We start from the raw sequence: 25,178 nt of genomic DNA on the forward strand, positions 1-25,178 counted from the left end.
AGACAAGGATACTGAATAAATATGATTCTATGATCCTCCATTAGAGGTACTTGATATATACCTCTTCTTAAATAAACATATTTAAAGTCTTACCTATTTTTTCCATACGAGACACCTGTACCTTTTTCCAGCTTCTGACATGGATCATTTTTACTAGCTACCATTGGGTTTTGATAGGTCTTGAACACCCATTTTTCTTTTGGAAGTCAACAGTTGTGTGGTCATGCATTGTTAATCTGTGCTGTCAAACAACATTGCCAAACTTAAGTAATGTCCTTTCTAATCCTGATTATATGTTATAGCTGCTGACACAGACAGGGTCTAGTAGAGCCTGGAATAGTTTGTGCAGAAGGTGTCGTCACACAAAAGCTATGAGCTGAGTGAACTGTTCTACTCTGTGTCAGCACCAAGGCCAATATGTTCCCATTTCTGTTCCACAGTCAGTGTTTAAATAGAAGAAAATAAAATTTAAAATAAAATATTAATAAATAAGTAGTTTCAAACCTGAAGTATTTTTTTAAAGTAACCCTTTAGCATTCTCCCCAAATACTTGGTGGTATTAGGACTCCCTCCAAAGGCACTGAGCATTATTAAGGCAAGATTAAATTAGCAAAACTAAGAAGACAGTGAAGACTGAGCAGACAGCGATGTGCAGGTGGCTGTGGAGCAGGATTGGAAATGAAGGGAAGAACACAGAAAAAAAAACAGTTAATGAATTAAAAATCAGGGAAAAGAGAATAAGGCAGCAGAGGAGCAGGAGACTGTTAGATGGGAGAGGATGTGAAGATGGTGGCAGCGTAGAAGCAGCTAAATGGTAAAGCTGTGTTGAAGGACAGACAATTCGGAAGGAGAAATGCAATGTTTGGCAAAAAGCAGATCTAAATAAGTGACAGGACTCCAATGAGTCAAAAAATCTTGGTCAAATAAGAATTTTATAGTAAAAAAAATAGTGAAAGACACAGTATAATCAGAATAGGCATCACTTCAGAAATGGGATAAAAAGAGTTAACAGAAAGGAAGAGAACAGCTGCAGGGAATGTTCTTGTGAGAATATGGAGTCACTGGAAATAGGAAACTGATGTTGACTGTGATTTGTATAGGTTAGGAAACTTGTCATGGTCCTCACAGCAAATGCAGTCCAACCAGTGGCATGACAAAGACTGCAAAGTGGAACTACAGTAGGAAAGCCTGTTTCCTACAACCCTTATTGGATATGAAGTGGGAATTTTAGTGAGAAAGCCTGAATTTTGTTGAAAGGAGACTGTGCAAGAAAGCAAGATGAAAGGGTAAATTGTCAGCCTTGGCTTAAGAAAACGTGCCAGAGGAAAGCAGACAGCAGAGAACAAGCTGTAACAAGAACTTGTAAGAGCCAGGCTAGCAAGAGAAGAAATACCACTGAGGAAAATTCCAAAACACCATTAATGCAAAACTGAGAGGTGAGTGCTCGGTCCCCACATGCAGAAAAGAAGAGCAAATGTTGGTTAAGAGTGACATTTGACTGCCACAGTGAAAGCAAAGCTGACAGTAATGAGAAGACAAAGATGAAAGGTGCTTGGCTAGATTTTTCTCCTGAGAAAAGCGAGGCTGTACCAATGCATCTCTGAGTCTCAGTTCCCGGAGATACTTTGAGATAAATCAGCTCAGTTGAGGAAAAATGAAAAAAGAAAAGCAGATGTTCAGATCAGTCATAAATTAAATTGGCTGTCAGCAAAAGGTCAGTTACTCTGGCTAATGCTGTTCTGCAGACTCAAGAATATTCTAACAGCAGTTTCCACTTTGATATTTGGTTTATTTGCATTTCTTCTCCATAGGCATTTTGTTAACATTCAGTATCTTTAGAAATCAAAATACATTGCAAATTGCAATTCGCATCCAGAAATGAGACAGGTTGCATTTCATCCGTTGATGATGAAAACTTCAGCAGAAATGGAACATTCTTTGGTTAAATAAGAACAGAGGTTCAAACGAGCTGTGCTTAAATCCCGTGCATGCATTACATTTGCACAAGTTAGCAAGAGGTCAGAACCCAGGTTTCGAACTTTGTCTTCCTTTTTTTTCAGCAAGTATACAGACATGACTAAATGCATCTCTTAAATATTGCAAAACCACAGTTAAAGTTTTAAATAACACACGTTGCACAACCAGCTTTTTGGGGGAACAACAGAAATAACTAAAATACAGAACACGTGGAAATAAATTACACATCAGCAGTTGAAATACTTAATAAGTTCACAAGGGCCCATTAAGACCTTTTATAAAAATACTTATTTGATCTAGTAATTAAAGCACACCAAGTACATAGGTTTTTTGCTATTGACTTGAACTAAAGCAAGATGAGACCCCTTGCAGTCCAAGGAACTATGATTTTATTATGATATCTCAATAGCACTCTTTGGGTTAAAAGCTTTGACAAATATCACTCACCACGTGCTTACCAGTATCACTTGAGACATTAGTTTAAAGAAAAATTGGAACTGTTATATCATTAATAATGGAAAGACCAGTAAAGCACACTACCATCTCCTCCCTTTTTTTTTTTTTTCCTCAAGAAAACCCCATTTAAAACCCGCAGGTCATCTTTTAAATTAATTTCTACAGACTTTCGAAGACTTTTATAGTAGCTGTTCCTTGGGAGAAGGAAGCATGAAATGAGAACAGGTGATTTAAGTGATAGCATTTCACCTGCCTCACTGTTCTGTTTTCAGATTCTGTCAAGAGGCTCACAGCAGGTCCATATAGAAAAGCATCTTGATCAGTATGTCAGTTTATGATACAGAACCTACTTTAATTAATCTTGGTGTGCAGGGAGACAACTTATAGCAAGTAAGGCATTGTAAATTCACAGCCTTTCTCAGTGCACACTAACTTCTTCAACAGCTAAAGCTCTACTGGCCTTCAGAAGTACAATCCCTTGCTTTAAGGCAAGAGTGTTAGCAACTTAATGGATGGTATGTGGGACCATGTCACTGTTACCAGGCTAAGGATGTAAGAGAAATTGAGAGTATAGCAACAGCAGCATTTCTAAAATTCTTCCTCTCCTCTTCAGCTTGTTTAAACACTAAGCTCATATTCTGGATCTGCTTAATCTAAGTGTATGTGTGTTTAGGGGTGGGGGAAGAGAACAGGCAGTTCGAGTTTCCCTGGGAATAATAGTGAACTGGGATAGTGAAACATATAATGAAAACTGCAGGGAAATATGAGACCTGTGAAGTTTCCCTTACAAGGTTTAGTGCTCTGCCTGCTAACTTAGTTTTTAAAGTCTCATTAATTGTAATACACAAAGTATCAAATCCATGTTGGACAAAGCTCTCTGTGGCAAAATGATGCCACTTGGGGAGGATTTCACATGATGGTATTCTATAAATCTGTACAGAATAGGATGTTTTGCTTCAGTACTACACAGTGAAAGATTTGGGGGCAAACTCAAATGGGAAAATGCTGCTCATCTGACAAGAAAAAACCCAAAAGGAAACAGACTGAGGCAGTATCCTCCCTCCTCCTGTGTAACTACCTCTGCATAATATCTGCACTGCTAACAGTGACTCTGGCAATGAGACAGGAAAAAAACATGCTTATAAGTTTTTCACCCACATTTCTCTTTGTCTTTTTTACAGAATATCTGGAATATTAGTGATGCCCAGAGCTTTGAACTCACCTGAGGGCTAAGTGCCCCTGATAGTTAAACCAGCATGATGCTTCAGTCTGGGAAGGACTCTCTCTCTCTGTGCCTGAACCGAAATAAACTCAGTTACACTTAATTGGCTTCCAGCTGGTCATAGCTCACACAGCTGCCTCTGAGATCTGCCTGGGGATTAACTTGTACAAGCTCAGGTCACTTGCCTGGGGATCTAGGCTCCTCCTCATCTCAGTGGTTGTGCAGGTTGGTGTCCAGAGCACTGGTGCCTTCCCAGGGATGGTGGAAGACCTTCCCCACAGGCACAGAAATCTCATTTTCAGCGTGTCTGTTTCTTAATGTAGCAGGGAGATCAGCTGTGTAATTTGCAAACTGTATAATGACTTGGCTGGTCAGCCATGGAACCTTTCTTTATGTGATACTCTTAGGAACTGCAGAGAAAGTTAACCTAGACATCAAGAGAAAGGGCTGAAGGTGAATAAAAATACCTTTGAACTCTTTTGGTGTTACCACATGTCTATTCATAATGCGTTTGCAACAAAGTTTGCACTTTCCACACAAGGAAAATGAGTTTTTCATGGCCTGAAATATCTACCTATCTTTAAGCTTCTTTAAAAAATAAATTGATGAACAAGCCCTTTAAAACTTGATGAGGAAACAGAATTAAGGGACTGGCTCCATCCCTAGGTGAGCTAGTGATGGTTTCCAAAAATCAGTTACAAAAGTGAATTAAAGTGGTAGTTGAAGGATTCAAAAAAATGGGGCTACGAGCTATTAAAAATACTTTTCTTGTTTCATAACAGGAACATGCTAGCTGAGAACATTTACCTAAATCCTTCTTATGGGAATATTTGTACTTGTATTGGTATACTCCTTGTGGGGCTGATGTGGTTTGGTTCCTGAGTGTGTTTAACCAGCTTTGTGTCAGAGAGAGACAAGTTATACTGAAGCCATGTTGTTTGAGTCACTTGCATTTTTTTCCACTAAAAAAGATAACTTCTACTCAATTTCCAAGTGAAATATCAAATTAGATAATCAGGGAAAAGCATATATAGAAAATGTAAGTCAGCAAATGAGGAGAGTTTTAGCAAATTATTGTTTAAAACTTAAATATCTCAATTTGCAGCTATGAAGTTTATCTTAGAGTACTTACAAATCAAGGAAGATCAAGCAGCAATAATACCTCCACAATGCGTAGAGGGTTCTGAGTACGCAATTTGCTTTTTCTGTAAATCAGAACATTATATTTAGCACATATTGTAGTTTCCCTGTGGGTGAGCAGCAATAAAAGTCAAAACAAACAGATACAAAGCATTTTTAAGCAGCATTCAAGATGACGCATTGCCTGTTTGAAATGACACGTTTGTACATTGCAGGGTAGGGCTAGTATTCACCTCTCCTTTGTAATTAGAAAGTCTGTGTTGGTTTATTTTCACTCTGCTCCATGTAAGAAAGGGCTATTTTGAAACCTTCTGGGTAAAAAAAAATCACAGTAAAATAACTATCTAGCACGAAATTTTAAGTGTTTGGAAAGGAAACTTAGAAGATCTCTATCTCAAAGCCCATTCAATCATCCTTTACTTGGAACTGCTTTTAAATACTCTTCTACTGCAATGGCAGAAACTTCTCCATACCAGCTTTGAAGCCAGATGTGCTCAATGTTCATTTTCATGAAAAACCACTCATAGCTGCGAGGCCACTTTCTTACCACTGGGTGCCTGGAAGGCCAAAAAAAAAAAAAAAAAAAAAAAAAAAAAGAAAAAAGAGAAGAAAAATAAAATTAAAATATGTGCCAAAGTATATGCACAGTCTACTTTTTTCTCCAGCTTAATGTGCTCAGCAAGAGTGAAACCTCAGATCTCAGGACTACCACCATTCATTTTTGGTGCCATCTCCCCCAACCCCCAGTAAGGTCTGTGATGATCTTCCACACCCCAGTCTGGTGAGAACTGTAAGGAAGGCAGCCAGCAAACACCCCAGCTCCCCTGTTACAGAACCCCATCTCCAAAGGCAAATGTTGTTTGATCTCTACATAAGTGAAAAATAGCTAGAGGAGATTCTCTGAAGATATGTCAGGGTCCTGCTTGTGTCTGTTCAAAGGAAACTGTTCTGAAAATATGACATTTTTGGTAGCAGTTGTGGTACATCAGGAGAGCTAACAGAACTGGCTAGCAGGCAGAGGACAGCCTTTCTGAGCTCTCACCTGCTCAAGCCTTCTTGCCCTGTGTTTGTCTCATTTCTTGGGCCTGCCCTTACAGCTAGCTCAAATTCACCCCACCAGCAATACTGGGTGCAGATGTCTGATCCCCAAGCTCCCACGAGTGCACCTGCAGAGGATGCTGTGGGGTGCTTGTCAGCAGTGCATGGAGAGGATACAGTGGATCAAGATGTAGTGTGTGTGGGAGCACAGGGGGAAGCAATGCAAGTCAGGCAGGGTTGGCCCAGAGCCCCCTACCCTTGCAGAGGTCTCTGCAGAGGAAATGATTGGTTTGACCCAGGGTTTCCACCATTTTCTGAGTTATCCATCTGAGCATCCTTGACTGTGGCATGGGGAAGTGGCTCCAGATGCTGCTGGCATTGGATGGGGTGAACTCCAGCAGCCCTCACTGTGCCAGTCTGGCTTTTGCTTGCTGACAGCAGAGCATCCACTGCCAAGGTGCTGGTGGACTCTGGCTTATGCAGGAATCTGAATTCTGTAAGTCTGTAAAAAAGGTTCGTGTGCCAATAGAGCCCCTGTTGGGGGATCTCCACCCTGAGACCTTCCAGCAGGCCAGAGAGAGTATTGCCTCTGGGCTGTTCTGCATCCCAGCTCATCCTAGTTTCCCAGAAATACATGACTGGCCAGGACCATCCCTGGCAGCCTGAGTCGGAGGTGTGTGCCCTACCTATGGTTTGGGCTTCCCATGCCTGTTATTCTGAAGACCCACTGGAGGGCATGGGGGGCACACCCTGGGCGTGTGTGTATGTGTCAGGGTTGTTCTTGAATCTTTTCAAGGGAGACTGGTCAGTAAGAATTATGGATTTGGTAGCAGTTGTTGTGGTGTGTCAGGAGAGGTACTAAAATCCGTAAGCTCCAGCCTACAGTCACCAACCCAAAGGCAGCAGACCTCTGCTCTGAGTAAAGCACTGTGGCTGAAGAGCACTACTTGTCCTCAGGTGCTGAAGAATCACTGGAGGTAAAAAATACACACTGGATTTATGGAATCTCTCCTCAGAACCAGGTGAACTGTTTGCATAATCCACAGATTGTAAACCACATACTTTACCAGAGCCCAATACTGATATATTGCATTTCCATGTTTCCTTAACTCAAGAGCTAGTAGGAGCCAGCATGCTTCGTGGCCCCAAAGTAAAGATCAGGCTTGTTACTTCTCAGAATTTACATACCAAACAGCCACATCCATATATTTGTCTCAACCTATGGGTTGCATTCTACATTCTGTTCCATACAGACCTGGAAAACATTGCTTGCTTGGCAAATTCCACTTCCTCTGGAGGCACCGTGACCATCTGTCCCATAAGAGTCAGCCTGGTGCACCTTGGATCCTCTGGATCAATTACATTTTTTCTGTGCACAGAGAAAAAGGCCCAAGTGTAATAGCTTGGTTAAGGGTTTTAGAGAAATATGAATTCTTGCTCACATATAAAAATGTGCAATATTTCGTCAAGCCTTGGAAATATTTTTTATGCTCAGATGTAACATTCGGGGAGGCACTTGAAGGAATATTTACCTGAAACAGATCTTTGCTGTAGATTTTTGCTTAATACTAATTTATGCTCTTTAATACATGTTAGACTGTAAAAAACATGAAAAATTGAAGTTTTCCCAGACATGTACAGACTTAAATACAGGATTCTGAAAAGAACTAGTGATATGATTAGTCTGTGCTCATACTTACAAAATAAGTGCACACACGTGTGCCTGTGTGTAAAACATAAGGTATTTTCCTTGTGCCTATCCTATAAACTCAATCCTTGCTCATTTTCACCCATTTTTCAACTGCTTTATATCAAAGAGACAAGTAAGATGTATTAAAAATTCTCCAACTGACTTCATTCTTCAGGCAGAAATAGGGGAGGTACTTGTTGATTTTTGGCTCTTCCTGCACAGTAATAATAAATAACTCCCATTAGTGTCTGTGGGGCAATTGCTGACTCTGACATATACAATATAAAGATATAAATCATAAGTAAATTGACTGTAGAGGACTGACCATGGCAAGTGCTGAGCAGTCCCAAGTCCCATTGCCAGCAGTTTGAGACTGCTCAGCATCTCACAGGATCATGTCCCCACATAAGAGCATAACCCTGAGAACTACATCAGGAAATGAAGACTGCATTTCTTCTTCTCCATGTTTTTATCTGAAGCAGCAAATTACATCTCATATATGTGCAATTTTACTTAAAGATCTTGGCTTGAGCCCTTTAGCCTTAACTATGTGCAATCTGCAATGGCTCTTTTTTTTTTTTTTTTTTTTTTAAAAGACTTCTCAGTATGTGTCTAATGCATGCAGAAAGCATATGGGCATCCTCCTGCAGCTAATTTAACACCTGCAGATTCCCCACAGATGGTTATGAAAGACTGTGTAGCTCACTGGATAAAGTGTCTGCTTTTATAGACAGGGCCATGAGGAGGAATATCCAAGGAAGTATAGCGGGCTGATTGTTATTCAGCTATGCTCAGCAAACACTTGACATTCTCTGTAGCCTGAGTTCCAAAGAGCTATTTGGAGGCACATCATCTTTAGGATGTTAGTCTGGAACAGCAGTTGTCTGGAGGGGGTGCCAAAGATCAAGCTCAAACTTTCTGTTCCCATCAATAAATGATGATCTAACATTCTGTAGTACCATTTTTTTTTAATGATGATTATGAAGTAATCAATGAGTGGTGTTCTCAGCACCTTAAAATCTGCATCCTTTGCCCTGACACTGGGTTTGTTTCTATCAGTGTATATTCAGTCTACCTGGTCACTGTGGCACACTATAGATCCTCAGTGCTAACTCCTGTGGCATCCCAAGGATGCAGTTTCCCAGTGGCTGAGAGCATCCTGTCCCTAAGCAGCAGCAGCTCCATGCCCCAAGGACACTCATAGGTCCTGCCATTTCTTTTTCATAGGCTGTAGGTATTGTGTGGCCATTCAGTGTCCAGGGCCCAACAAGAAGCTCACACACCAAAACACAAATAAATACAAGAAAACACATTGTATGCAGCTGTAAGAGAGGGGCTGAATCCCAGGTATGAAGGGTGTCAGCTAAGGGCCTGCATCTCCAGCAGCCAGGGCAACTCTTGCAGCTGTTGGCCCTGGACAGCAGATTCTTAAAAAAGTCCATTTGAAGTGATCTTTTGAAATATTGTTATCTTTTGCATGTAATCCTAAAATTGTATCAATACTGCTACATAACTTCATATATTTGACTAGATGATTCTTAAAAAGATGGAAGGGAAGAGACTCCTCACTAGCAAAACTTCAGTGTATCTGTGTGTGTGAAACCACTTGTCTACTTGGAGCCTAACAGTATGATAAAATAACTAAAGAGCTGGGAAAACCAGGTGTATTTGCAAGTGCCTTTCTTGGGTATAGCTCCTAGGTCAGATGTTTAATTTCAGAGAGGTGTTGAAAGGGATTGTTACTGAAGGATGTCTGCATTTCACAGAGCAAATCAATGTGATAGATTTGGGCATGATCAGGAGCAGTAAGAGTTTAGTCTGACACCTTCTAAAATTACAACTGTTTGATCTTTTCATGCAAATGCATGTTTATTCTAAAAGTGCATTCGTTGATACTGAGGAGACAATAAACCTGAGGTTGCTGTGGTTAAGCAGTGAATCCTGCCTGACTTTGCTGAGATGGTTTTTCCTGGTAGGACTTGTGTTGCCTCTCCAGTTCACAGGAAAAACTGCTCTCTGCCTATTTGGCTGACAACAAAACCTACTCACTCTACATTCATACCTGGAATGACTTTATTTCTGGTTTGTTTGTTTTTTTTCCCCAACCTCTTTCTTCTGTATGAAGTTTTTCTCTATGTGATTTGCTCATGAGTAAGGGCTTAACACTAATGAACACACACAATACTATAATTCCCAGCTAAAGCTACTCAGACTAAATTTTGCACACTGGAGTAATATTCTAGAGAGTCTTTTTCTGGGAAGTGAAACAAACAAATTATTTGTAAAGATTATGTTAGATGAAGTTTCAGAACAGCTGAACAGGACAATGATACATTTGAGTTCAGTACACTGTATTATTACTTTGTTGGCTTTGCTTTTAGCACTGCCTCTTATCATAGGTTTTCTGTTTCAGAATAAAAACTTTGAATTCTAAACTTACACTAGAATTAGAGGATTTCTTTGTCAAAGGAGCCCTTCATATTCTGCAGTAAATTTTTCTGCATAATTTTTTGGCATAGTATTTCCTTAATAAGGCATGATTAAGTTTATACTTCCTTAACCATCAAAAATCACTAAACTTACAGCTACCACTTCTACCTCTATTGTAAACAGGACTTGAGTTTTCAGTCACACTAACTACTGCAACTAGTGTTAGTACAGGCTTTGCTTCCTAGGAGTAAAGGGATATAACCAGGCAATATATCATACTTTCACCAAAGATAATAAAGGGATACCAGGGACAAATAGTTATATTTACTAAAGTATTCTGCTGTCTCATCTCTAGAGGTCTGATCATACATTCTCTAGTAGTTTCTTGCCTTCTGTATAAATAAATACATACTCAGCTCCCAGTCCTTGGGTCCCTTTTGTCTTTGTTGGCACAGGAACAAGCAGGTGTGGAGGAGCAGCCTTATACAACATTTCTCCCCTGCTGACTGGGGGTGAACACGAGGCAAAACCAGAGGGAGAGATAGTGACACTGCCACTCTGTCAAGAAACCCAAGGTGGCTTCTCAGGCCTTGTCTTTACCAGAATTGGGTTCCCTGTCTCCCTGGAGAGGGTTTCAGGAAAGCTGTGATAAAATAGGAATGGAGGGGAAGGAAAAGCAGGAAACTGTGGAAGGAGAACAAGCACTAAGGACACTTCCATTTTTTTATGCTTATGTAAAATACATATACCTTGTTGCAGAAATGGGGAGAAGCCAGATTAACATGGAAGAAGATTCAGCTAATGCATTTTATAAGAATACAGTGCATTAAGAGAGATGATCTTAGTTACTCATCTGATTTGTGAAGGAACCTGATTGCCTCTGTTCCTTTGCTTGCACTGAAAAAACTAGGTATGCAGTTTGACCCAGACCAGGCAGTTGTCTCTTCCAAACATATGAGATGAGAGCATGAGCCACATTTTACTTACAAAGGTGTCAGCTTTACTGAGCTGATGAAGAAATCTGTCTCCAAGTGAAATGTGTTTCCCAACAGCAAGGCAATACCACAAAGCACACTGCTGATGAACACGTCCCACTTGTTTTACTGTGTACCACTTCTACACTTTCTGGGTCACAGTTCAAGAGTTATTCAGAGTAAAGAGTGCCACCTGCTTATTAAATTGTTTACTACACTAGCCATCTCTTGGATTTTAATTAGAAGGTTCCTCTACAGCTAGCCAAGTCCAGATCTGATGAACCTACTGTTCTGCTGATGCAGTTATTTTGGCACATGAGGTCATGATGGCTGGACTTTGTCAGGATGCCCTTTTGCAGCTGAGATCTCTGCTTTGACTGATGATGCTCCATCTCTGGGTTTCTGACCAAAAGTACCCCTGAATATTACTTTCATTCTCAGCCTCTGCAGTCTGTTAGTGAGGTGAAACAGATCTGGCACAGATCAGCAATAAAGGCAAATAAGGAGTATGGGAGGCACTTGGGAAGGAGAGCCAGGTGATCCCAAGAAGGAATCAGTAGGAGGAAGATGGGAGGGCTCAGTAATGCTTCAGGGACTGGGGGGAGGAAGCAGGGGTCTATGGAGGGTAATCTTTCTTTTTCTTCTTTCTTCCCCAGCCTCCTTTTCCCATAGAGGAGCTGCCATTCTTCTCCTCCACTCCCCTCAGAAGACAGGACCTTCCATCCTCCCTGTCAGGACCAGAAATTCTCCCCATCTCCCTTGAACACAGTTCTCCCTGCCCTGTGAGAAAGCTCTAACTTCTACTCCTGTATTTCTTGAGCAGAATGGAAAAGAAGTTGGAGAGATTCAGAGCCAAGAAGAAAGACCTGGAGAACAGTTTCCTACATTTTTTTGTACTTCAGAGCACACAGCTGATGGTGTGGCATAAGGGCAATGAGTGTCTCCACACTTCCTGACCTTCTCTAGAGCAGCAGCAGCAGCCATACAAAACCACACAATTAGGAGGTGGGGACAGCCTGCTGGAACAGCTCATCCCTGCCACCTTCCACAGACACAAGGTAGGCACTCTGTCACCCTGTGCAGGGCTCCTCTTCACCTCGCTCCAAACTGGGCAGAAAGTGAAGACTCAAAGTTATTTTCTAGAATATACAATACATGGCAGGAATTTTTTTGTCCTCTAAAATCTACAGAAAGGAAGGGAGGAAATGCCGTGGCCTCAGAAAATTACTGTCAAGTGCTTATAATTTTGATTTATAAGTGTCATAAATTTTGAAAAGCAGTTTATCCTCCTCATACATTTCATTTGCTCACCACTAACTACCTCTGAAGCTGAAAGAATTTATTGGTGCTGCTAATCTGTGTGGCATGAACGTCAAACCAAATCTCTGCTGAAAGCAGTCTCATAATCTGAAAAGCTGTTGCTGGCCTTCAGCTGGATATGGCAGGGCAGTTTTGCCCTGCCCAGCTTTGATTTTGAGAAAAATTTCTTTATCAACCATGCTTAACAGCCAGCAAAGATTAAAGGCATCTTTGCTTTTGGAAGAGCAGTCTTCCATTCTAAATCTGATGTCAGGCTTGGGAGCTGAAGAGTATTGGTATAATGGCTCTTCTGCATCTAAGGGAGTTTGTATTTGAAGCATACCTGGTTTTGTGTTTTGAATATTTCCACTTTTCCTAGAAGATAATCCTCTCTAGAATATTTTCATTAGAATTTGTTAAGCGAAGTCAGTCTGTTTGTCTGTCTTCATTGACAATCACAATATGTTTCAGACAGGAAATGTATATATAGTTCCACTTTAGGCATTTCACAGGGCAGGAAAAAAAACCCAACCAAAAATCACAGCACCAACTATTTCTGTAAACAGAGTCAGAGAAACACACACTAGTTCAGTAGGAAGGGATTTTGGGAAGTTGGTTATTTAAGAATACAGGAAAAAAATAGTAATTTAGAGCTATATTGTGTGCACTGGTCATAACAATAGTAGGTTTCATATTTGACCTTCTAATTTGGTATCTATTTTGATTTTTTTAAATACAGATTTTTCAGGAACAGCTACTGACATAATTATTTGCATATGACTAAAAAGGGCCAATGTAAACACCAGAACTAGAAACCTGTCCATGCCACAGAACCAGGAGGTGAATCTCAAAAACTGAGGGATGTCTGGATTCAGCCTTTGCATTCTGTGTGCGTCATTTCTCTTTGTGAGAAGCTGCAGTGCCAAATTTCTTACTTACTTTCATCCTTGTACTAACAGTGACCCCACAAACACAGAGGTTTGCTGGATGTTCAGCTTACATCCTAAAGGTTGTGCCTGCCACTCATGACAACCTTACTGTCTCTCAGGATTGCCCAGGAATGAAGTCAGCAGTTTATGCACACTGCTGATCAGGATGGGCCCTAACCCATGGGACTTCCTTCCTCTTCCCATGGCCTGGCAGTATCCAGAAGCACTGGAGATGCTCAACACTTTCCATCAGGCTCTTCAGCGCAGAGTTCAGGAAACCCACAGAGCCAGCTTATATCCACTTACATCATGTCAACCTCCTACCTCAAGCAGTAGATGAAGCAGGGTGGGTAAAATGTCTCTAATGGAACCAAATGGAACTCTAATGGAACCCCTGGTGGAGGTCATAAACCAGGACAGAAACCTGGGTCCCCCAAAACCACTCACAGCCTGCAGCGTGGATTTGAGACACTATCCTCCAAACTAATAGCAAAGGAAAGCAAACACATGGACTGACCCCAAAGTTCATTAATTTTCTTTCTTTTTCCCTTCTGTGAAAACCAGCTCATGGCAGCTCCTTCTCTAAGAAAGCACCTGCAGTTGGTCCCTGTGAATGTGCTGAACCTGATGTCAAGGAGGCAACACATGTCTAAAATTAATTGCCTGTTTCCCAGACTGCAGCTGTAATGAGGCAAGGCCAGGAGCTTATCTGGAAAGGGAGATCCTCTGAGCAGCCTCTGTGTAGGGAAATGTGATTAGAACAATAGCTGCTCTATTCTTTCATGTCGGGCTCAGTCCTCCTCCCTCTGAAAGCCTGTAAGAATGGGACTCAATCTTTTCAGCTTGTCTGTGGAATAGACACGCCAGTTTAGTCTATTTATAGCACTGAATCATTTAATTTTTTCTTGCCTCTATTATCCATTTATCAGCCCCAGATAGGATGCAGTGTAGTTACTAACGAATGCTTTCTGTAGCGGGGCCATCTGAGAGCCTTCTCAGAGAGCTGCAGCCCATCTCCCTCTGGGAAATGGCAATCCCTAGGCCCTAGGTCAGAGATGAGGAATCCAGACTGTAGCTGCAACATCACAGTGTCTTGCAATTAGTGTCTATTCAGAGGCATCCCAGCTCTCTCTTTTTTTTTTTTTTTAAATGTTTTTCTATTTGTTTAGGCTTTTCAAATTTTTTCTTCAGCTGGTTAAGTATTAAGGCTGGAGAACCAAAAAGGGCACTCTGTGTTCCTCATAATTCCAGAAGCGAAAATATTTATTGTCAAGGCTTGGAATTTGAGTCTGTTCTGGAGCAAAACAAATGAAATTTGCTACTAAATATATTTAATATCTAACTGATGTACAAGCACACCACTTACATGCCACTACTTGATACTCATTAGATGAAAGAAGACTACTGAAATGTCAGCTATGTTTTCTTTCTAAAGGCAACAGATTTATTTTGCGTTCAATAGGTCAAAAGCATTTTTCAGGAGAGTGCCAAATACTCCTTGAAGCATTGACTACAGGCATCAACTAGCTTTCACATTTATTTCAGTCTTGCAACTTAGAGTAGGTTAATAATGAAATTCTAATAAAATCCAAATGAAAACAAGCTACAAATACATTGCTGGCATACAAGGACGTGAACTTTCTCACACAGAGCATTATTCATTTAGCTATATTGTATAATTATTTTGAAGCCAAAAGCAATTAACGATGCCCTTGACCAAGAAAACTTCTGTTATTAAAACCATCTATAATAATCACTTTCATTTGCAAAGGAAACGCCACAGATACCATCTTAATGCTAGGAGGATCTGAGGTCTCCCAGAGTAAAAGGTTTTGCTTTTCATATAGCTTGAGTTACAAAGTGGAAGAAACCTGCTCTACAGAAACTGAGCCATGTCATAAAGCTGTGTGCTAAGGATACTGTTTGCATGGCACAGCCTGGCTATCTCAGCAGGTAGAGAGCACCATGAGAAGGATGCTTGGGCTGGCCACAACAGAGCTAGAAAGCTGGCTAGCAGTATCCAGACACTCTTGTTTTCTTTAGAATCATAGAATCATAGAATTGGCTGGGTTGGAAAGGACCTCAGAGATCATCAAGTCCAACCGTTGAACCACCGTTGCGGTTCCCAGACTATGGCACTGAGTGCCACATCCAGTCTCTTTTTAAATATCTCCAGGGACAGAGAATACACTACTTCCCTGGGCAGCCCATTCCAATGTCTGATCACTCTCTCTGTAAAGAAATTCTTTCTAATATCCAACCTAAGCTTCCCCTGGCACAACTTAAGACCATGCCCTCTTGTCTTGTTGAAAGTCCTCTGGCAAAAGAGACCAACCCCCACCTGGCTACACCCTCCTTTCAGGGAGTTGTAGAGAGTGATGAGGTCTCCCCTGAGCCGCCTCTTCTTTAGGCTGAACAGCCCCAGCTCCCTCAGCCTCTCCTCATAGGGTCTGTGCTCGAGTCCCTTCACCAGCCTGGTTGCTTTGGACCTGCTCCAGCACCTCAATATCCTTCCTGAACTGAGGGGCCCAGAACTGGACACAGTACTCGAGGTGTGGCCTCACCAGGACTGAGTACAGGGGCAGAATCACTTCCTTGGACCTGCTGGCGACTCTGTTCCTGATACAGGCCAGGATGCCATTGGCCTTCTTGGCCACCTGGGCACACTGCTGGCTCATGTTCAGCTTCTTGTCAATCCAGACTCCCAGGTCCCTTTCTGCCTGGCTGCTCTCCAGCCACTCTGTCCTCAGCCTGTAGTGCTGCATGGGGTTGTTGTGGCCAAAGTGCAGGACCCGGCACTTGGCCGTGTTGAACCTCATCCCGTTGGAATCAGCCCAACTCTCCAGTCTGTCCAGGTCCCTCTGCAGAGCCCTCCTGCCTTCCAGCTGATCCACACTCCCCCCCAGCTTAGTGTCGTCTGCGAATTTGCTGATGATGGACTCAATCCCCTCATCTAAATCATCAATGAAGATATTGTACTAAAGTCCAGGACAGTTCCCCACTGCCAGCTCTCCACCACCAACTCTCCAGTGGAAAGCTGTCCAGCAGGAGCTGGCAGGGGACAGGGGGTTGCAGACAGTTGTTCCTTTCTGTCTTCACTGTTGTGCTGCCCACACAGATGCTGTACATGGCTGCAGCTCAAGGCATTACTAGTTTCAAAAGTTAAAATCACTCACGGGTTTCTAGTTTAAAATGTAAATTAATTTCTGACCCTGCTGACAGAGGGAAGGGAAAAAAAAAGAGAGTTAAAGTCCCATTGCCCACATGTGTCCTGGCTGTGAGAGAGCTCCAAAGCTTGCTCAGATTCCCCTGGCTGTCACCAAAAACACAAACTGCAACTCAACAAATGCCCCAGCTTTTCATTCTCTGTATCACTTGCTGTTTGCGCTCACGCCAGCCAACACCTGTTCCAAATAAGAACTTCAGAAATAATGAGAAACAAACAACGTTAGGAATGAAATAAGTAATGCAAGGAGCACTGATTAGACTCTGAATCTTTGTACCCAATTCAGTAGTAAACTCAGTATTTACAGTACAATAGTATGCTAAAATGGGGATGTCCTAGTTTCCTCTACCTTTCTCTTTTCCCTTTCCTTCACACTCCTCTGACTCTTGAGGAGCTGATCCAAGTTACTAAACCAGCGGAAATTGAATCCAGGATTAAAAAAAAAAAAAAAAAAAATTAAAAACCCAGCTTCTGCTGGGTTACTGAGCTAAAATAGGCGCCCCATATGGTCAACTCAATGGAGGAGGTAGGCCTGTGTGACCAGGAGCCATGGCAGCAATGGGAAGAAAAGAAAAGCCAGTAGAAAACCTTATTCTCATCATTGGGTTAATTTTCTTCAGATTTATGTTTCAACTCAGGGTCAGACAAAGGCCAGAGTTTATGTAAGAGCTGGGGGGGGAGGATACCACACATCTGATAGTAGGGATGTGGCCACTGGTAATTGCTTTGGCTTAAGCTGCTCTGGAAATCAGGGTTTAGCTACTTGGTGGTGCCCAGAGAGCTCTTTCTTCTCACCAGAGAGATGCAGAAGAGCCTTAAGTCTGGTGGCAAAACCTAGGTTGCCCCTGCCTGCAAGACAACCAGCAGCACATTGGAACAAAACGGTAGTGGTGGGGTTTAGAAATTAATAGTTACTTAATAGAAAGACAGCAAATAGATATTCTTGAAGGGCTGTGATGTATATGAATTTCACATTTCTATAAATCATGCGGCATTTCTCATTTGTTGCTGAACTGGCACTTTCCAAACAGGTAAACTGGGTGGTGATGTTGTTAAACATAAAAGGCAAAGAATTTCAAGGGTGGCTGTTTAAAGTCAGGGATGAAATGCCACACTTAAGTGCAGAAATGGGTGTGTTGTTTTCCAGAGGGCTCGACACCAGTGTTTATCATCAATGAAACCTGGTCTGAGTCTTAAGCCTCTGAAAATAGGGCATTGGATAGGTGCTAGTACATTGGGCTTAACATACATTTTTAACAACTTGGTCTAGATACTCTGCTCTCAATTTGATTGAATTAAAACACTAAGAAAGCAACAATAAGGTCCACTAGCCTGTCATGAAACAACTGATATATATTTACTTAAATTTGAAATTATTAATTCAAAATATTTAATGAACCAATTTTAAGGAACAAGCAGAACCATAATGTCTTAACTTCAGCATCCTGTTGATGTTCTCAAGCATTCAAAGCTGAATTACTTTAGCAAAAATTTGCAACAAAAGGTTCCTGTCAGGTGTTTGACATCACATGAGGTAGCCATCATTTCCATTCTCTGCCTGGTTGAGGCCGCCTGCATCTGGAATCTTGTGTCCAGTTCTGGGCCCCTCAGTTCCCGAAGGACAGGGAACTGCCTGAGAGAGTCCAGTGCAGAGCAACAGAGGTGATTAAGGGAGTGGAACATCTCGCTTATGAGTAAAGGCTGAGGGACTCTTCAGCTTGTAGGAGACTGAAGGGTGACCTCATTAATGTTTATATAAATATGTAAAGGATGAGTGTCAGGAGGATGCAGCCAGGCTCTTCTCAGTGATGACCAATGGCAGGAGAAGGGGTAATGGGTGTAAGTTGGAGCGTGAAAGGTTCTGTGTAAACATAAGAAAAAGCTTTTTCACTGTGAGGGTGACAGAGCACTACCCAGGGAGGTTGTGGAGTCTCCTTCTCTGAAGACATTCAAAACCCTCCTGGATGAGTTCCTATGTGACCTCCTGTAGGTGACCCTGCTCTGGCAGGGGGCTGGACTCGATCTTTCAAGGTCCCTTCCAATCCCTAACTTTCTGTGATTCTTTGGGAACAGGATGTCAGCCTGAAATCACTTGTACAACTTAGGGCTAAGAAACATTTCATCTTACTACCATATAGCTCTCAAGAAAACAGAGGGTAGGTTCTAGAGGCAAATACACACAAGTGCAACAGCAACGTGCTTTTCATTTGCCATTCACTGCCTTATCCAGTGTTGTTCTCAGCAAGCAGGCTTGAGAGGCACAATGGTACTCAAGGCAATCCCCATCTGGGGAAACGTGGGATCCAGTTCTCTCCTCCCACAGAGAGGACCTTAAGTTGGGGTAGAAACTTTCAATACTGTTTCTTTCTAAAGCAGCCTATAATTTCTAGTTCTTCTCTCTCCTTAGAATAACCAGCTAAGAACTGCTTTGGTAAGGGAGCCCTGTCTGACACAATTTCAGTGTCATGTACCTCATTGCATAAAAGGGCCCTTGGAAACAGCACTTCACACAAGAGTGACCCAGCCAAGTTTGCCACATGTTTGACTGTAAACAAACATATGGCAGAGATATATGGCATTTTCAAGGAGGTAAGCATGGAGAAGAAAACTGAATCATCTTTGAGCTTACATACCTACATTTTACACACATAAAGGTTCAGTGATCTGGAGCTATTCCTTGTATACATGATTAGGAAGAAGCCAACTCATTGCTGCCTCCAGAGAGATGAACCTGAGACCAGCTGCAGATCCGTAAATCTCAGACCCATCTTCCTTTATGTGAGGGATCAGTTATTGACTAGGTGACAAAAACTGTGATACCATATGCAATTGTACCCTCAGAAAAGGTGGAAATTAAACTGAGTGTGTACCTTGTGAACTCAAGAGACCCCCTTACAGACCATGGAGAGCTCGTGCCTTGACAAAGCAATCAGCAGGGCCTCCAAAGCTGTTAAACAAAGCAAAGGTATCTGTTTTACCATGACTTGGACAACACTCGAAACCCTATAAACTTTATTGACTGGATCGCTATGGCTTGTAATGGGATCTTGAACACCTAGATTTTATCTGGCAGCTCCAAGAAGCAATTAAAATTTAGCTGTGTTAATATGCCAGGTGAAAAATACTACAGCTGTTGATACTGCAATATACTTCAATTACACTTCTGCTTTTCTTTTCCATCCTTTAATGTGGCAACCTACTGCAAAACAAAGCTAAGGAGGATCTTGGAGTGGATGGTGAGAGCCAAAAATAAAAGCAGGACACGGCAGGGACCCAACATTTTGTTCTGAGGACTGTGTTCCCACTGAAGGTGGTAGAAGGAGGATAAACCTGTTACCTGCAGAAATTTCCATCTGCCTCTGGCAGGGTCAGAGAAGCCATGGGATTCTTCAGGAGATCTGCCACGGTGTTATCCTTCGGTGTCACATAGAAGAAAGGGATTCCAGTGCTGTTATTGACGGGGCCATCACTGAGAAGTAAACAGTTCCCATAGGGCACACCGTGGAGCTGCAAAATCCAAATAAGCACCCAGTTACATCTTTGCACATAGATGGTTTACAATATTAAAGATTCCCTCAAGGGCTCTAGCGGAGAGTACAGTAACCTCCAATTGCTCAGTCTCCCATTTTCCACTGACATGTTGAGACAAACCTTCTAAATTAGATCTATCATGCTTCTATGAAAAACACTCTCTCCTCTATTTCTTCTTTCCAGTCCTGGACACTTCAGGGAGCATTTTCTCTGCTGCTGAGCTTAAAGGAGCTACCAAACTAAAAATGTTTAAGTGCATTAAAATCAACATCATCAGCATCAATCAATGTTTACTCTAAACCACTGCTGATACCTTTTCTCAAACCCAAAAGGACAGAGCCTAATTTAGCCTTGATTCAGCCTGCTTTTTACACTATTTTTGCCTCCCCTGTCAGCCTTAATTTGCAGTGTGATCACATCTATCCTCCAAAGGAAAGGGAAAGGTATTTTAGCTAGAATTGTGTTTACAGTGAAGCTGGACATCAGCTCAGCTGCCTGGGCAGGAGCCTCAGCTATGGCAGGGGGTCTCAGCCACCAAGCCAGACAGTGCAGACTTTCCTCCCTTGTAGGAGAGGGGACACCAGGGATCCAAGTTTTCAAAAGTTTTCTTCCATACACTGACCTGCAAACATAAAGTGGTTATGCAAAAATGTTCTTGCCCAGTAGTGACACATGCTAATATTCTCCATAATGATTTACACTCCTATGCTTTTCATCTCGTTATAAATTACAATGACAGACACCTAATGAATTACTACTTTTTCATATCTTCAGATATTTCTTTCCTCATGGCCAATTAAATGTTAAATAGTAAAGTTATCAGTCAGTGCATTAATTCAATGTAACTGGTAAATCCTTTAGAGCAAAATCAAATGAATTATGACTGGTTAATAAAAGAACCCTGGATGATGTTATTACCTGGATTGCATGTTTTCTGTTTTTTTATGTTTATATATAAAACATAAATATATGTTTTTTAATGTTTATATGTCTTTAAAATGTCAATGCTCACAGTGTTTATAAATGGTCCTTGTTAGCATTCCTTAGAAGGAATGCTTTAATTAAGACATGTAACACAGAGACTAAAAATACTTATTTTTAATTAAGAGCTACAATGTAAAAAAAAAGTAATGCAGCTGTCAGTAATATTAGACAGGGCATGATGCTTCCACTGCCTGAACTGCTCAGTCTGTCATGCACGGTTAATATTACAGTGGATTTTCAAAAAGAACTGGGATCACTGGCAGCTTAACTCAACATTCACAGCAGCAACACACTCTCTGTGTCAATACTGATTTTTATTATTAATCTGATTTTTCTGGATTACTCCTGTGTTGTAACTACGGACAACTAACTGCAGACTACATTATGTCTGTAATCCCACCAGGGATTTCTGGCAATAGCATAAACCAGAAGAGTTAAATCATATGATTTAATAGGATCTCTGACAACCTGATGTAGAATTACAGGCTTCTTGTATGTACTTGATGGTGCCTTTTTTTAACCTGTTGCTTTGTATTTCATAACACGAACTGCTGCAAACTCAGCCAAGCTTTCTGAAGATGAGCATGCTTTTAACTTAATCTGGTTTTTAAGATGTATGTTAATCAACCTGTGAACACTTTCAAGAGAAGTGGCCTTTTTTATATATTCTTTTTCGTGTTGTATTTTTAAAAAATCTGACTGGTATTGGATGCTGTGTTTAAATCCAACCTTTCATTTTTAAAAGGACAATACTTAAAAGCTGAAAAAAAAATATGCCCCCAGTTCTCCAGATCATCCTAGCTATTTTGCATAATGCTCCTGATAGAGAAATCATCCTTTAAGCTGGTGGAGCGGAACAGCTGCGGGACGGACAGATTTTGTGGCAGCCCAGCTCCTCTCCTCCTTTTCCCTCTCTCCTGCTCACCGGGTGCTAGCCAGAGCCCAGAGGGATGGAGGGGGTCAGGACCGGGGCCAGGACCAGGACCAGGACCAGGGGCGGGCCAGAGGATGCCGCAAGGCATGAAAAAGCCTCTCTCTAAAACCAGCATTGTGGCTCTGACGTAAAGATTCTGCTTTTTCTGTGCCTCTCTGGTGTGTTTTGTTGGCTGGGTTTTTTTTTTTAAGCCTGCCCCCCTCACAGTAGTCCAGTACACGATTTCTCTTCCTAGAAAGAGTTCCTCTGTTCTCCGCGCTTTCGGTGGCTGCTGACATCGCCGCTGCTGACGGGGGAAGAGCCCGACACGCCAGGCATGAGGAGAGAAGTGGGCTTTGTGCTGTGTTGCCGGTACCGCGGCAGCCCGCGGGCTCTGAGAGGAACACCGGGAGGCACCGTACCTTTCCGTGGGCGGCCCGCGTAGCCACGAAGCCCCAGGTGTTGTAGCGGGCGAGGAAGCGAGCGGTCCCGGCTCGGCCCGGTGCCCCGCCACCCTCCCGTCGGTAGGAAAACATCCTAGAGGGGGTGGCCCCTTGCCCCGGCCGCCGCCCCGCCGTCCCGGAGCCCAGTGCCGCATCCTCCCGGTAAGCCGAGGCCGGGTAGCTCTGCTTCCAAAGGCCGCCCGCCTCCTCCAGCAGCGAGGGGAGAGCCTCCTCGGTGGAGGAACTGTGCAGCTCGTCCGCCGCCGCCCCCGCCTCGGGCAGCGGCCAGGACACCGAGCTGACCACCACGTAGCCCCCGACGCTGCCCCACAGCAGGGTAGGCACCCACCACCACCACCGGGCCGGTACCCGCCGCCCCGCCGACATCTTCTGCGCAGACCCCCGGTTCCGCGACGCTCCCCCAGCGCCCTCCTGCGGCCGCCGCACCGCCCAGCACCGCACCACCCCGCACCGCACCACCCCACGCCGCACAGCCTCGCCCCACCCCGCACGGCCGCCACACCCAGAGCACCCCCCAGCGGCCCCGGGGAGCTCCGGGGAGCAGCAACCTGGGGCCGGCGCTCCGTGCGTGGGGTGGCTGGAGTGCTGGCTCTGCCCGTGACACCCGCGGGAGAGCCACCCGCGGGACAGCGTGGGACAGACGTCCATGGAATAGTCAGTCACCTGCGGGGCAGCCACTCATGAGGCTGTCACCCGTGGGACAGCCACCGATGGGTCTGTCACACGCGGGACAGCTACTCATGGGACAGACACCTGTGGGACAAGCCACCCAAGGGTCTGTCACTCTCGGGACAGCCACCTTTAGGATAGTCACCCGTGGGACAGTCACTTGCGGGAGAGTCACCTGGAGGATATCCATGTGCTGGATAGCCACCCATGGGACTGTTACCCGTGGGACAGCCACTCATGGGACAGTCACTTGTGGGAAAGCCATATGTGAGACAGCCACACACATGAATGCTGCCCCTGGGACCACCACTTCTGGAAGAGCCACCCATGAGACAGCCACCCATGGCGTGGGCTGTCAGAGGGCACAGCTGGAGTGGGACTCGGCCCCTCTTGATTCACAGGTCCCCAGGGTGCGGGGTTTGCCACAGGTTTTCCCTGCCTTTGTGTCTGTCATTTGCTAGGGTCTTGGGAGGCTGGTGGACTGTCTCAGCCAGGTGTGCAGCTGGGCAGGTATTTAGTAAAATAATTCTCCACATGTACGACATGAGCTGCCGAGGCACAAGTGGTGCCATCTCTCCATTTATTAAAGAAGAGTCAGTCCCTGGGGGAGCACACCCACAGGAATGCTCCTGTTGTGGGGAAAACTTCATTTGGGCACCAGGGTTGAGCAACAACAGGACCTCAGGACCTAGAAGGCAGCCATGACCAATTCCAGTACTTGTGGGATTTGTTTCGACATGTAAGTATATGGACCTGTTATTAAATTATGTTTTCTGAGCAAGGTTTTAATTAGGCAAAGATTTGAATATTTATTTGAGTTTGTATCAATGGCCCTGTTTAGTCAAGGGACCTTTTCATCCTGCTCCTTTTCTGTTCATGGCAACATCCTTTAAATTCCTTCAGATTCTTTAAAATATAGGGTTGTAAACTTTCATTGCATTTATGCAAATTATTTAAGGAGTAGAGGTTTAATAGGAATTAATCTTCTGCCTTTCACATGGTTCTCAGATACACCTGAAAAACCTTACCTTTCCTTTCCAAATCTGTGAAGAGCAGACACAAGGTCAGTTTGCTGTTACAACTTCTGCTTAATTGCAGATGCTTCACATCTAATCTAGACTATAAACTTTTATAAATAAAAGTGGACTGGAAAATGTTGCGTATTTTTACCTTGCCATTTTTCTACACATATTGTTTTGGGGTTTTTTATCTTCACCCTAAAATATGTATGAGTATAATGGGCCTTAAAGTTCAAATTAGTTTTTCCCACTGTAAAGATACTTCCCCAGAGTATGCAATTTCACCACCAAACTCTTAGTCTATCAGCACAACTAAGTGACTACCTCTTCCTTTAGCACATGGCCCTATATACATCTGAGGTAATGCCATGAATATTGTTTCCAACTTGAGCACTTGAATGTAGTTGCAAGTGGAAAATAAATAAAGATTTCAAAAAGCAAAATGACTGAAAGCTTGCTAAGGTCCAGGCAAGTGCTCTTCTCTAGTTCAGGAAATGTCCCTTCTTAAAATAATGAAACAATTTTCTCTTCTTGAATTAACAGCCAAGTCCAGTCAGTTCCCTGCAGACGTGCTCTTCAGAAATACCTGAATCTCCAATTTTAATGGTGTTTCAAGGAACTTCCTCATGCAATCTGATGCAAGCAAAATACAAATTCCATACGCTATATTTACTATTTCATACAAATTAATTCTAGGTTTTTCTCTTTGTAAAATCTTTGCTTATACTTTGCCTATAAAACAAGCTCAAATAACCTACTTTCTAGCAAACAAATCAATAATATTATTACATACAACTTGTTTTAATTCACTTAATAGAATTAATAGAATTAATAGAACTGTATGCTCTTGTATCCTGTAGTAATGAAAAACAAAGCAGGAATTTCTCAAGACATAGGAATTATTACTAAAGTCTCTATATAATAAATAAAAATACTAAATTATGCATGGTAAACACAAAGCAGCACTAAAAAAAACAGTCATTAATCTAATCTGTAGCTTCCAGGTAATTTTACCACAATGACTTCAGGTAGGCCTTTAACTTCAGTGATGACAAAAAAATACAAGAAATAGATAAAACCAAACCATGAGTATTTATTTTTTTGCCTGAAGATGTATTAAAATAAAGATGAACAAACAAACCACCTGCCAATTGAAAAGAACTGCATTGCTAGTATAGTTTTGTATTTAGTATTTCCAAAAAAAAAAAAAAGATCTA

At 42.6% G+C, this 25,178-nt stretch overlaps 1 protein-coding gene across 1 annotated transcript; it reads right to left on the bottom strand.

Moving 5' to 3' along the window:
• Positions 1-5,204: 5,204 nt before the first annotated feature.
• On the bottom strand, positions 5,205-22,639 carry CREG2 (cellular repressor of E1A stimulated genes 2). Its single transcript, XM_008498114.2, has 4 exons — positions 22,232-22,639; positions 19,719-19,888; positions 7,089-7,202; positions 5,205-5,352 (listed from the first exon to the last, which is right to left on the bottom strand). Exons 1-4 carry the CDS (start codon positions 22,637-22,639, stop codon positions 5,205-5,207), a joined length of 840 nt encoding a protein of 279 aa, XP_008496336.2.
• Positions 22,640-25,178: the final 2,539 nt, after the last annotated feature.

This window comes from Calypte anna, chromosome 1 (assembly GCF_003957555.1).
Source record: "Calypte anna isolate BGI_N300 chromosome 1, bCalAnn1_v1.p, whole genome shotgun sequence".
Lineage (NCBI taxonomy): Eukaryota > Metazoa > Chordata > Aves > Apodiformes > Trochilidae > Calypte > Calypte anna.